Source organism: Corvus cornix, chromosome 14 (genome assembly GCF_000738735.6).
Source record: "Corvus cornix cornix isolate S_Up_H32 chromosome 14, ASM73873v5, whole genome shotgun sequence".
In the NCBI taxonomy this organism is placed as follows: domain Eukaryota; kingdom Metazoa; phylum Chordata; class Aves; order Passeriformes; family Corvidae; genus Corvus; species Corvus cornix.
This window is the reverse complement of record NC_046344.1, coordinates 11,299,744-11,313,690: the sequence shown is the minus strand read 5'-3', so window position 1 is coordinate 11,313,690 and position 13,947 is coordinate 11,299,744. Positions and strand designations below refer to the sequence as shown.

The 13,947-nt window shown below is 38.2% G+C and overlaps 1 protein-coding gene across 1 annotated transcript in view; it reads right to left on the bottom strand.

Annotated features, from left to right (window-relative positions):
- Nucleotides 1-13,947, bottom strand: part of USP7 (ubiquitin specific peptidase 7) — a 71,557-nt gene that overhangs the window by 7,570 nt on the left and 50,040 nt on the right. Inside the window, exons 12-26 of the mRNA XM_039560220.1 lie at nucleotides 12,649-12,758; nucleotides 11,631-11,787; nucleotides 10,606-10,750; nucleotides 9,885-10,015; nucleotides 8,632-8,766; nucleotides 8,325-8,426; nucleotides 7,532-7,637; nucleotides 7,090-7,182; nucleotides 6,220-6,287; nucleotides 5,195-5,295; nucleotides 3,675-3,828; nucleotides 2,299-2,366; nucleotides 1,143-1,251; nucleotides 972-1,049; nucleotides 514-614 (exon numbers count right to left, since the gene is read on the bottom strand). Of these exons, the coding sequence (XP_039416154.1) occupies nucleotides 514-614; nucleotides 972-1,049; nucleotides 1,143-1,251; nucleotides 2,299-2,366; nucleotides 3,675-3,828; nucleotides 5,195-5,295; nucleotides 6,220-6,287; nucleotides 7,090-7,182; nucleotides 7,532-7,637; nucleotides 8,325-8,426; nucleotides 8,632-8,766; nucleotides 9,885-10,015; nucleotides 10,606-10,750; nucleotides 11,631-11,787; nucleotides 12,649-12,758 (1,658 nt within the window). The remainder of the gene's footprint in view (nucleotides 1-513; nucleotides 615-971; nucleotides 1,050-1,142; nucleotides 1,252-2,298; nucleotides 2,367-3,674; nucleotides 3,829-5,194; nucleotides 5,296-6,219; nucleotides 6,288-7,089; nucleotides 7,183-7,531; nucleotides 7,638-8,324; nucleotides 8,427-8,631; nucleotides 8,767-9,884; nucleotides 10,016-10,605; nucleotides 10,751-11,630; nucleotides 11,788-12,648; nucleotides 12,759-13,947) is intronic.

Below are 13,947 nucleotides of genomic sequence, written 5' to 3'. Positions count from 1 at the left end.
TTGAGACAGATTAGTGTGGAATGTAAACTGATGCTGCTATTGTATTTGTAAAATTTTAAATTCAATCTTTAGTAAAAATTAAGCAGTAAAGCCACAAGAGGTTACACTATTTCTGGCTCATGACAAAAAGCCAGGATGTGCCATTACAAAATAGAGGTTTCTAGTGGAGATTATTTTATATATCCTCTTTAAATGACCTCACTTTTAACTCCTGTAACTCCTGAGAAGTGAATAGCATGAAATTCTTTGATTTTAAACAATTATTAAGTTGTGACTAACAAATGCAATTGATGAAACTCAAGGATGTAACTTTATTAAATACAAAATAAATAACGGTGTAAAAACCTATATTTATAGTTAAGAACTCTTAACAGTGGGAATCTAGAAGCTTTTAACACAATATTACATTTAATCTGTTAATAATGGTTTTTACAGTATTTTAAATTCTACAGATACTTTGCAGCATAAAATTTACATGATCACATAGAAGACATCATAGTCATGCAGCTTTACCTTAATTTCCCTGAACCTTTTTCAGAGAGTTCTACAACTTTTTTACATTCTTCTAACAGATCCCGCACACACCCATGCTTATCTGGATATACTGTTATTTCCTGTGGGATTTGAAACACAAAAATCATTAGAGAATCTGAAAATGTAAACAACCACGTGACAGCACAGAACACATCAGATTGTTGTCCTTAAACACTCATCTTGAAAAGATAACTAAAGTCAACACCTACGTTATCTTCAAAACTTTTGTTAACAGATCTAATTTTCTCTTACATTTTTTCTCTTACATGGTCTTTAGGTGTTTTTTGCTGTTGTTAGATTTTTTTTTTTTTTTTTTTACATTATGCATAACCTTGTTCTAATTTTGTGTTACTCAGGGGTAGAGTGTGTGACCCATAACCACAGTCATACCAGCTCTGACACAGGAATGACAGCAAGTGTGTAATGGCTTCACTCACCTCTTCCCTAAACTGGCTATTTAGCCATATGCATTTAAAACTTCTTCTGTTTTCAAAATCAGTTATCTTCATTTTGAGCTTAAGAAAGAAAAGAAAACCTCTTTAGGCATACTTTGAATAGGGCAGAATTATTTTTTACAGCTCATCCCAATAAAAGGAACAGACTCTTACCTGTTGATAGTAGAGTTTTTTTGGTTGCCTAGGCTTGAAGAACTGCAGAAGATCTCTTAAAGTACCTTCATAATTGTGTCTAAGAGGATTACCAGGACCATCTCTATAACTACAGGAGGAAAGAGAACATGTTTTTGAAATCCATCTCTTCAAACTCATCACTGCTCAGTAAATTGAAGCACCAAGAACATTTTTATTACTGTCTTTCAGTTTCACGTAATTGCTAACACAGCCTAAGCAGCACAACACACAGAACTTTAGTGATTTTTAAACACAGCTGGGCTGTGGGAACAGAAAACTATTCAGGGTGTGTGTTAACTCTCCTTTACAAGCTCACTGTCAGTGCTGCAGGCTGGCAGACCTACATTCCTCTGAAATTACTGGCATAGCAGCACACGCTTTAGATTGTGAAAGGTTAATTTGTGGAGCCATATGACACAACAAATTCCACAGTGGCCACAGCACTGGAAACTACAAATTGCTACTCAAATTCTCACTGATGATGAAGGGCAATAGCCTCAGGTAACTAAAGAGCATCTACATTTCCATGTATACAGAAAGATGTAAGTTTGGTGTGTGCATTATTCCTGCAGCACATACACAGAGCTGTAATACACTACTTTCTGCTATAGTTTTATGTAGATTCAAATCTAGTTTTACACAAACATGCATAAAACCACCACTTGAACCAGAAATATCCCTTTGAGCACCTGTGAACTTGTTAGATTGTCATCATCTTCATAAAACTTCATTTGCAAACTTTGAGGGAGGAGGGGGAAATTCAGTGAAGTAACTCCTGAATTTAAACTTGTAAAATCAGCAAAAATCAGCTTTTATGTGCGCTTGTTTTTGCTCTCCTCCATTCTAGAAGTCTGCATTCACTGAAACAGCACTTGCATTAGCTTAGCAATTTATCCCACAGCATCAAGCTTTGACGTAATTAATGATTTTTAAAATGACATTTACTAGAACTCTTCTAAAACATGCAATTCTTTGAGGCTCTAGAGACAGTCATTGCAATACTTCAACTGTCAAAGCAACCTGCTGTGCTTGCCAGAAAGGTAACATCTTACTGGTAGAGAATTAGTTAACAACCTGGCAAAGGCTTATTTTTGAGGAACAGCTTAGACACAGAATACTAAGGAATTCATCTTACCCTTGGGACTTGAAAAACTGTAATAACATTGGATCCGTGTTAAGTCTCTGAGCGACTGTCTTTGCAACCTGAAAATAAATTTTTGGTAAGTTCTGAATTGTTTCACACAGTTATGACATTGCTCTACAATCATACAGTCATTCATTTCATGACAAGAACATTATGCTACTGAAAGTCTGAGAGAACCCACTATGCCTACCTCCCAAAGGCTAAATAAACTAGTATTGTTAGCTTCTGAACAGTTGACACAGAGTAAGATATACTAAGAAAAGAAAATGAGGAAATTGTTTTATTACAGTAAGTTACTGTTGCCAAAAGGCTACTAAATCCACAACAATAGCTCCATTCTTCTTTTGCTTGTTTTTGTTGTTTAGTTGCTTTTTGCTGTTTTTTGGGTTTTTTTAAATCATAGTATTAGGGAAATAAGTAAGACTTACTCTTTGAAGATTCCCCCTCCTTTAATCCCCTCCAAGCAAGTTAGCTTGCTGAGTAATAACACCACATTATTCCAATGAGTACATTTCCCATCACTACCTCACAAAGGCAGGAGCATTCTGGTTTTGCCTGACCAAGAAACCTCAGCCTATACAGACCTTACACCTCAAGTGAAAAGAAAGTAGGAGAGAGCAACTAGCCTAAAAACAGATGATGAGAACAGGACAGCAAAACTCATCCCTGACTTTCCCTGTGTATGCAGGTGCTCAAAGTTTCTGCCTTTGGGGACAGAAAATAAAACTGTCTGGTTTTAAGCAGGTTTTTTTTTTTTTTTTGACATTGACAAAAGCAACTGCAGGAGAACTCAAATCTACTCAAGCTCTTAATGGATCAGACCAACTTTATTTCAATTTTTTTCTTATGTTTCCATGTCCAGTTTTCCTCATCTGAACACCCCAACCCATCTATTATCAACACAACAGGTTTGATCTGTTAGTCACTGAGCACTAAACTGCACCGTGTGAAGAAAGCAATACAGCTTGGTCTACAAAATAAATATTGTTGTTGATATTACAAGCACAGAACAGGTATCACTAGAATCCACAGGTATTTTCCTTTTAACGGCCAAATAAGTTGAGCAAGTTTTACATGTCACTTTGAAAGCAAAAGCGTAATTTCATGAGAATATAATTTCCCTGACAGAGCAGAATGGCCTACCAAGAAAGAATTTATTATCAAATAAGTCATTATTAATAAAACTGGGGGGTTTATAGTATTTTCTTCTCACAAGCCTTAGTGGCTTCCTTCAATTTTTCATTAACTCCGTGGAAAAAATGTACATGGACAGTTTTAGAATTTTTAGAAAAGTATGTATAATGCATTTGTGAACTACTGCAAGTTACTTTCAGAACAAGGAAACAAAAGAGAAATAGGACACATGCCTGAAAGTAATTCATCCTATTGGATAAAGTAACAACAAAGCCTGGGTCATTGGGGATGGTTTTATCACAGAAAATGACATCCACACGGTGATAGAGGTCCCGGAAGTATTCCTTAGCTGTTGGGAGCTCGCTGTTATCATTTTCTGGGTCATCCCTACAAGAGCAAACAAATGATGATACCATTACACATCACACTGTTACACACACAGGCAGTTTGGGCTTTTAAAAACACGTTCTACAGTAAGTCAGCGACAGCGGAGAGATAGAGATGAAGTTTAGAAACCTTTTGCAAGAGCCACCACGGATACACAGTAGGACTGATGCAGTCAGCAGTGACCCCAGAGCCCGGCGTGTCTGTGCGGTCAGGGCCCGGTGCCCTCGCCTGCTGCGCTGCTCACTCAGCAGCCTGGCCCTACTCTTGATTCCTGTGGGTTCACAGCACCATCACAGCAGGCAAAATCCCTCCCTCCCACCCTGGCACATCCCTGTGTGTCTGTACTGATGCTGCACAGCTTTCCATGAACCCCTGTATCAATTGCTTTGCACAGAGGCCGGATGGACAATGTTCCTTGGCACAGAGAGGCAGAACAGTGGGCACAGGGGCTGGTTTGGGTCACTCCTGACTGGTACCCCAACTTCTCTGCAGAGAAATAGCACCAGGGTACAAGCTGTGCACTTACCCAGGAGTCAGCAGCCAGCCAAGGGTGCATAACACCAACTGGGTCAACTGGGAATGCGAGTTCCAAGGCATGACATGAGAAATACATTCATCTCACATAATCTGGGGTAAGAGTGCTGAAGATAGACTAGCTGGCTTCCACCCACTGTCAGCCCATGGAGAGAAACAGAGCAACACAGTTGGGTGTGACCATCAGGAGTGAGAGCATAGAAATGCTGATTTATAGCCCCGCCAAGCTTATGAAAGATCCCTTTATTGGATACAAGATGCAGGAGTTCCCCTTTTGCCTTGGAGAAATCTCCAGCTGAAGCACCAGCACATCTACGAGCTGCACGTGCTCAGGCAAACTGGGAGCATCTCATCACCACAGAGCAGTAAGGAACTGACTGTGAACATAAGGGAGAGGCAAAAAGGGAAAGCAATTTAGCATAGTTCTGGGCTGAAAGGAGCTCCAAGAGCCTTGTCCAGTGGCCATGGTACTGAGCCCAGGATCTGAAATGCTGGAAGGCTCCTCAGTGTCTGTGTTACAGTGGCTCCAGTATAAAGCTGCACAAATCAGATGCACTGCTGAACACACTCTGGGAATATTACGACCTATTTTAGGTTATTGGTTTTCTAAACTAGGAGGACACCTTTTCCTTAAGTAATGTGGCACATGATAACTCAAATACCACTGATATTTGCTCATTTCCCCTTTGAATAAACAAATGAGAACTGCTGAGAACACATCTACTGCTGGAATGTAATACTTTGCTCTTGACAAAAAAGCTTAAAGGAAGTTCAGCTTTCAAAGTGAACCAGGTGATTTAATTGCAATAAGCTGCCACCTTAAAATACATACTTCTGAAACACTATGATGTCACCATCCATGAGTTCATCAAGAGCTTTATCAAGAGATACATCATAGTCTTGAATCCTTTCTGTTAAATTGGGTTTAACTTCCTGTAATAAAGAACAAAAATTATTGATCACAGAATAAACAAGAGACAAAAATAAAGGTCACAAATAAAGGTCACGATAGTGAAGAAATCATCAGATAAGGTAACCTGTATGTTCTTCCAACTGAAACAAATGGATAGATATCTATCCATACAAATCAAATGCATGTATTATAAAATATCTATACACATATTACATATTTATACTTGCAGGCTGACTTCTTGGGATAGAAGCACCTGTGTAAACAAACTAGAATGACACTGTAACCCTGACCTGCCCAGAGCAAGGAGTACAGCTTTGCTTTTTAGGATGGCAGTGTGTGTGCTGCCCTGGAACCACAGAGAGAGCAGCAGGACTGCTACCAGAAATTGCAACAAAACCCCAATTCCTTGTTCTTCCTGTAGCAAGGACTTTGCCTTGGCAAGATCTGCATCTTCAGCACTCAATAAATGTAGCAGTTATGAAGATTTATTGCTTCTGTATTTGGGCAGAAACAGCACAGCAGACTAAGGATTTTGTTTGCTGACTTCTTAGGGAAGGAAGGAAAAGATGCAACATTTTCTCAGCTCCACTGTCTAAGGTGGGCACTGAAAACATGATGGCCAATAATGTCAGCAGCATTAGCTCCTCTAACACAGCAACACAGCTTTAGCACAACAAAGCTGCTCATACAGAACTTCATGGAGATTTTTTTTGTTTTTGAAGCCTTACACTTCTATCTTATCTGCTTAATATAAAATCTCTTTTGAAGTTAACTCTCTGCTGCTACTCTGTTGCAGCACGGTAGACTTGGAAGTTGCAGATTACAGTGCTGATGATTTATAAATTACCATTGTTATAAGCAACTTTTTAAAATTAATAAGTCTTTTTTCTTTCTTTACAGCATGCAAAAGACAAAAAAGTTACAAAAAGTTTATCAATCCAAACCTCATAGAGGATAAGGTTAGTTTCTTGTGGAAATCCTGCTCTCTCACACATAACTGGAAGCAAGTCACCTGTTGGGGAAAAAAAAAGGAATGTGAAATATGTTGCACGAATTGCTAGTGAGACCAATCACAAAAAGGAGAGAATCCCTTTTTTTACCCTGGGCAGATGGTTCTACAATGTCTAAGCCCTCCAGGTTAAAGTTTCCCTTATTGACATTCAACCAGAGACACATTTATGGTTTCTTTCCACTTAATCTGAACAACAAAAATACATGCAAGGTCATTGAAAATCCAAGAGATGAAGTAACACTGCTCCTTCCCCAGAGAAAGGGTTTAGTGTCTTTAAAAAAAAATTCATGACAGCTAAAATTAAAAACGAGACATTCAAAATGACAAACTAAAATATTTTTAGTCAGTGGGTATTTGCTGAATTCCTTAAATGGACCCATATGAAAACCAAGGCTCACACACAATTCAGGCTGAGCAGCTGCTCAGGCTGCCATAGTGAAAGGTTGTAGAAGAGTTATTTGAAAATCTATTGCAAAAGTATATTCCAAAAGTATCAGAACAGATAGAGGTAAGTATGAAATCCCAAAGCTTTACAACAGGTCCAAAACAGCTCTTTGTGGGCAGTAACACCTGGTGAGTACAGCAGCAATGAACTGACCACCAGCGGGGTTCTGAGGCTCAGACCTGTAGAAAATATCACTGACACAATGTGGGAACAAAACTGCTCAGGTGCTGGGTGAAATAAGAATTTGCTTCTATGGTGTACCTTTGGTTTCAGTGATGGAATTATTATTAAAGTATGTGCAATCTACTTTCATTAAAAACTTCAGTGATAGCACTGAAATTTAAATTCAGAACTCACGTATTTTACAGGATATAGGGGTGTAGATATGTCCACAATAATTCAAACTCCGAGTCTTCGGATCATACATCTTCAAAAACAACATTACATCATCTACAAATTAAAAAACAAGATTTAATTTTAAGTAAGGCTTGGGGAGGGGGAAGGAGATCACCTAGATATTTTTATTTACACAGTAACAAATACATGTCTTTGATTTATTAATTCGGTGCTCTTAAAATATAGAGAGAAATTTATTCAGTGAGTCTAAAACATGCAAAACATGTCTTCCACTTCAAGAGAAATGAAGGAAAAACTGCATGAGAAAAATTAATTTCAGCACTGTAGTCGTTTGATGGATACATCAACCACATTATTGAAAAAAGGAGTGCACTGTGTTTTTGGAGATATACCCAAAATGGAAGTGTTTTGTATTTCAGAAATGTTTAGACCATATGCTTACGATCTTTATCAAACTTGGGCAACGTTGCTCCAGTAGCAGCCATCTCTGGATCTACTGTTTCCAAAAATATTGTCCATGGATTCTCATTGTCACTGAGCTCAATCATCTATGTAAAAGGATGTGAGAGAAGAAAAAAAAGTCTCTGAAGAACATAATACAAACCTGGTATCTGCATTTTAATCAGATACAAGAACTTTATGACATTCTACAAGTGGGAGAGGTTTTTTTCTAAGTTGTGTTAGAGGAAGTTTATGAAGTTTATTAAGACACACAAATATAGGTATAAAACTACCAAAAACTTTGATGAAGCACTAACAGTAGGTTTTACTTAAAATGAACCCACTTCTTTATCATTTAAAAGTTGACCTACAGCTACCTTTACAGTGGCAAGGACATTACTTTGTTTTAGAATAAAAAGACACTGAAACCAATCTCTGTCCTCAGTGGTATTTACATACATTTTACACTTCAAGCAAGAGAATTTATTAAATCCAGCGGGTTTGCCCCTTTTGGCAAAGGGACATTTCTGTTTTAATCTAACATAAAAAAATCACGATCACACCTTTTATCCACAGAAGAAAAATCATGCACCAACCACACTCCTCTGCTTCCTATCCAAATTAATCCACTAAACCTCAAGTCTTCCCAAGTATCAAGCTTCACCAGATAAAGTGAAATTAATTTTAAATTAAAAGCCTGAAAAATCTTGTGTCTCAAAGTTAGATATTCTTAAAGAGAACTAAAAATCATGGGATATGTACAGAAGTAGTATCATCTCTCAGTGACTACTTACCGTTTTATTGCCATCTGCTTCATTATCTAACATTGCAGGTCTTTTTGTTCCATTACTTCTTGCTTGCATTGGCCATAATCTGATTTGATCCTGGGGAAATCCCTAAAATAAATAAAAATTGTGACAGGAAACGAAATCAAAACAAGGGAAAAATAGGCTAAGATGCTTTTACTAAACTCAAACAGATCTTCTGTGTTAAAAGGTCTAAATTATGATTGCTGTCAGTATGTGGAGAACATAAGGGCTATGAAACAACCATAATGTAACAAAATACATATGTGCTGGTATTCAGCTACAGAAAACTCACCATTGTTTGAGAGAGGTTTTGAACAAATTCTGTAAGTGTGGAGTTTTTTAATACTTTGAAAACAGTGTATTTCACTTTTTCTTCATCATACATATCATTGCCTTGGTGACCACAGAACTGATCCTCTGCCACTATCTGAAAAATGACATTTAAAGGTTACTATTCAGATTAGCCCAGCTGCACCACATAATACCTTCTCAGGATGCTTTACTGTGCAGCCTCACTGGCCCTCTGGCACAGTGCTAACACTATTCATGTTCTCAGGGAGTAAATTTGCAAGAATACAGATTACAATGAAATTAAAAAATTGTGATTGATAATCTCATCAGTGCAAGTAATTAAAATACATTAATTCTTACAAATCCCAAGCAATTAAAAACCAGTCGTGCTTAGATCCCAAGTCTTGGAATGTGCTCTAACAATCTTGACACGTGGAGAAAATAAAAAGGCTACATAATTCTGTGCCTGGTGTAATGCAAGGAGGCCACCTAACCCTTCCCCTGCATTTCCCACAGCTCCCCATCACTCTTTGTTAACAGAAGCACAAACTGTGCAATGCTGCCAGTGTCCCACTGCAAACTGCTCAGTGCAAATGCAGTGCAGAACAAGCTGAACTTGACCAGTATCTCTGCTTATCAACACTAGAAAGAACAGGCAAGGAAACATGGAGGCCCATGGAAAATGGGTTCTATTTTCCTGTACCAGATGGGTTCTGGAAAGAGCCATAAACAGGGTTCCTTAAGGCAATTCATAACAATCTAGTCCATCTGGCTTTTCCAAAAAGATAATTGCAAATATAAGCACTCTCTCCTTCTGCTTCTACTTGATGAGCTCAGTTTGGCAGTAGTCCAGACCTGCAGCCTATGGCTAGATACATTCTAATTTTAGAAAATAATTCCTGAAGGAGATAGAAGTGCAGTGGCAGGGCAGCCATTTGAAATAACCTGGTCCTTTTCCCTTTCACCTGAACTTACTATTTTCACTCACAAGCACAATAAAAATTCTAAAGAAAACAGAAATGTTTATAACATACAGTACTGTGTGTTTTATTATGATTCATTGCATATGTAAATATACTTAAAAGCACTAAAATCATTACTTCTCTTCAAACACTACTTCGGAACAAAAACTTAAAAAAAAAAAAAAAAAAAAAAAAAAAAGGAAAGAAAAATCAAGGTTTGCCTCCAGGGTGGCTCAATATTCTAAATTTTCATGGTAAAGTAGTTGTAACTTAATCTGCTTCAAAAGCTGACCTGCACTTGCATATAGAGGTGAGCTTCCTGCCTCTCCTTCCTCTTCTGAGCTTCTATCCTTTTCTCTTCTTGTAGCCTTTCTACAAGTTGTTGAGGAATATCATGGTCGGTGACAGGCTGCAAAACTTCACCTACAGAACAGATTTTATGATGTCATTTCAAGATTTACATCAAACAGGTTCTTTTTCATAGACACTTGACTTACTTCTGATTTGAAGTCAAAACCAGCTTTCTTTATCTTTTGCTTAAAAACATGGTTTGGTATCATCATGCTTTGGCAACACTGAAGCACTTTCTACAACAAGCCAAAATGCACTACCTCCACAAAATATGTATCATAGACTTTTGAATGAAATATTCAGTTCAGAATTAAAAAATATTTACCACCACTCCATTTTTTTAGCATATATATGTATCTACATGTTTACAATCAATATGATTCAATTCTATTACTGAAGTCAGTTCACTAAGTTTTCCATTCTATAAACCAACCAAGGCTGAAGCACTTTGTAGGTGCCTTACTGAGCTAAAAGATGACACAGAGCAAGCAGCACATGCTTTCCAAAAGTGAGAGAACGGCCGGTTGATCCCATGGGATCTCTCCATTCTGACTGTAAATAATGCAGTCCTGTTGTATAGGAAGACTGCCAACAACTCAAGAGGTAAAAAAACCCTGACTCCCTGCCTGGAAGACCCCCTGGAGCACAGAGAGGACACGTACTGAGCTTGGACTCCCTGATGTACACCAGCATGTAGGCGTTGGTGCAGTGTCGCACGGACAAGTCATCGTCGTGCCCCCCGTAGTTGTGCTCGATCGCCTCCTCCTTCGTGCATCTTGACACAACATCATCATCGAATTTACACCACTAGGGAGAAAGTTTTATAGAAAGACGATTTTACATGTAAAAACATATTCCTGGATGATAAATTAATCCTATTTCTGGCATGTCTTTCAACTCTTTGAAGTAACTAAAATTACTCTTCAAGCGGCATGACTTTCAAAAGGAAATCTAGTTCAGTATAATTTGTGCTACCTGCTACTTGTGCTCAGCATAAGGAAGTCCATAAATACCAAACCTTTACTGAACATTTTACAGTGAGTACCAAAAGCACAATAATTATTCCAGGAAGCTTTTCTTAAGACTGTTATTCAAATAGCTAGTTATTTCTGCAGGAAACAGAAAATTGACCTTTTCTGTTGTAAAATGAAATAAAAAGCAGTGATGCACAAGTCATCTAGTAATTATTTGTACATTTAGAGCAATATACATCAAATTTTAAATTAAAACAATATGGCCAATTAAGAATAAATTAAAATAGCAACAAATTCACAGTAAAATCTGACTTTTACTGTGAACAGTCAGGTACACACAAAACCAGTGAACTCAAGGGAAGAGGTACCTGACCTATAAGTGTCCAATCCAATCAAGTCACCTGAACCCGGGACAGTGGGACATATACAAACATGCTGAACTTCTGAGTCACAGAAACATTGGAAATGCTTGTATTTCCTTCAGCAAAGTCAGCCTCAAAAAAATGCTGGATAAAATCTGATCGAAGTAGAACTTCAACACATACACACACAAGTGAAAGGATTTCCTCAGTTAAAAAGTCTTTTGCTAAGAGTCAAGTGTCTCTGCAGACTTTTCTTTTAGGGGACAAAACTTCTAAAGACTTGTCCATTATGAAAACTGCATATATGCATCTACAACACACAAATACTTTTAGGTGCTTTTCAATACTCACTTTGCCATCGCCCTTTGGATTTAAGTAAACAACGTAATGTCCACCATGGTTATCTCCACTGTGTACTAGAACTGCATGGAGAATGTAATTTGCAGGATCTTTAGGATCTGTTTTTTGCAAAAATTCATCTAGTGGCAACTGTTCAGGAAATTCAAACCTAGTTTTGAAAAGAATGAAGACAATTGTATTTGTACTTAAGATAGACATACTTTATTATGCACGTATTATTATGGAACATTATGTGTACTCCTAAAGCAAAGTATAAAAATCGAACATGTTACTGTTACAATGCCATTTCTATCCAAGACATACTGCATACAGTGGCAGAATTTATACTATTTAAATATGGAGTAAAAATAAACTTTTTAAGCAGCTCAGGAAAGTATACCCTCAGTAACAAGGGCAAGAGCACTTGAATGAATTAGGGCTGGTTTGGATTCACTGTGTCAAGGCAAAAGCTTTACAATCTGTTGTTTTCTAGCAGACAAATGCAGCTTTTCTTGCACAGGTACCACTGGACTGGAACATTACTCTGAAATGTCTCACCTTGGTGAGAATGAGATAATTGCAACACACATTCAGTTTACAACCAACCACGTATCTCCTCAAGAAATTATCAGCCTCTACTTACAGTGAGTGGGCAAATGGCTCTCCCTCCATCCATGGAAACAGATGGAGGGCAAGCAGGTAAATCCTTATTCATCCTGCTTACTCTGGTGGCAGCCTAGCCACAAACTACCCAAAGAATGCGACACAAGCCATTAAAAGATGCAGTCACCTGTTCACAATCAAAACAATCACTATAAATTACCAAGCATTCAATTTGTCATTCTGAACCTCAACATTCAACCAGTACACCTTTAGGGAACCTCCCCTGTGTGTGACTGCACACATCTGCCTCTCAGAGTTTACTCAAAAACAGGATCTTAGGAAGCTATTTTTTGGTAAAATACATTCACAGGTCTAAATTCTGTTAAAAAAAACCCAACCCACACACTAAACCAACCAACCCACTTACCTATCATTTATCTTGATGTTTTGGTCAGTCTGAGGATCATACATAAACCTCATGAGCTGTAGGTGTAATACTGGTGGCAATGTTAGGAACTTCACACCTTTCTCTGCCTCCTAGACATTTTAAAGGAAATAGAGGGTTGAAATTTCAGGATTTTTAGCAACTCAAAATAGTTGTTTGCCACAGATACTCTTCATATGGACTTTTATAGACTTGATGACACAATGTGCACCAGAATGGTTCAAAACTTGGGTGCAAGTTAAGTATCCTAATGCTGCACCAATCTCCCATGAGCTACTCCAGTAACACAAGAACTCAGTTAAATTAAATTTAGGCCATTCATACAAGCATATTTGGACACCTCCCTGCATTAAGAGCAAGTTACCTGCATAAATAAAATTGAGAGAATATGGAGGCAAAAACTCATTTTTGATCTATTAAGAATTTCATGTTCATTGCATCCTGCCAACAAGTATTTGGCTACTGTGCTGCACCTTCCTAAGAACAGCTAAAGAATATATAGAACATTACTGATAAAACCTGGCTGTGGTGGCCAGTGAACCTACATTACAAGGGACAGAGAGTTCTCAGTAAGACCAGTCCCGAGTACCACAGGAACCACTTTAGGTTTGGGTGACCAGAAAGGCTTCTCCCAGGATGCTTGTTCTGTTACGTTAATCTATAACATAATAATCGAATATAATTTTATATAATCTATAATCCAGTTTGGATTCCCTGGTTGGCTGTTAGCCTCTACCTCTCGTCACTCCCCCAGAGATCCCCATTGGTCCCGTTCCCTAGTCCCGCCTTTTCCCCGCCCCCGGATAAAACCCCGGTTCGCCTTTGTTCTCTCGTCTTTGCCCCTGAATCTTCGGCAGTGTAGAAGCTGTAAATGCTCCTGCTGGAACTCATGCAAAGGCCCTTCCCATCTCTTTGTAACCGACTTTACACTGAAGCAGGCCATGCATTTGTGTGTGCGTGCATGCATGTGACCCCACAGAGCTGGACAGAGACAGCAACACCTGGCATGTCAAAGCTGCAGAAATAAACTTTAGTAAAACATTATTTATAAAGGACTTCAGCTTACTCCAGTGGGTGCAGCAAAGTGCAGCTGAAGAGCTCAGAAACACGTGCACACACATAAATGTTTAATTTTCATGGGTTCATTTGGTGTTCTTGCTGAGGATACAAACATGAGCTCTCCAAAGTTACTTTTAGAGCTATGCTGCTTTTTCACTTGACACATGGAAGAACAGACTACTCATAGAGGAAGAACTTCTCAGTCTTGAGACTGGTAGAAAA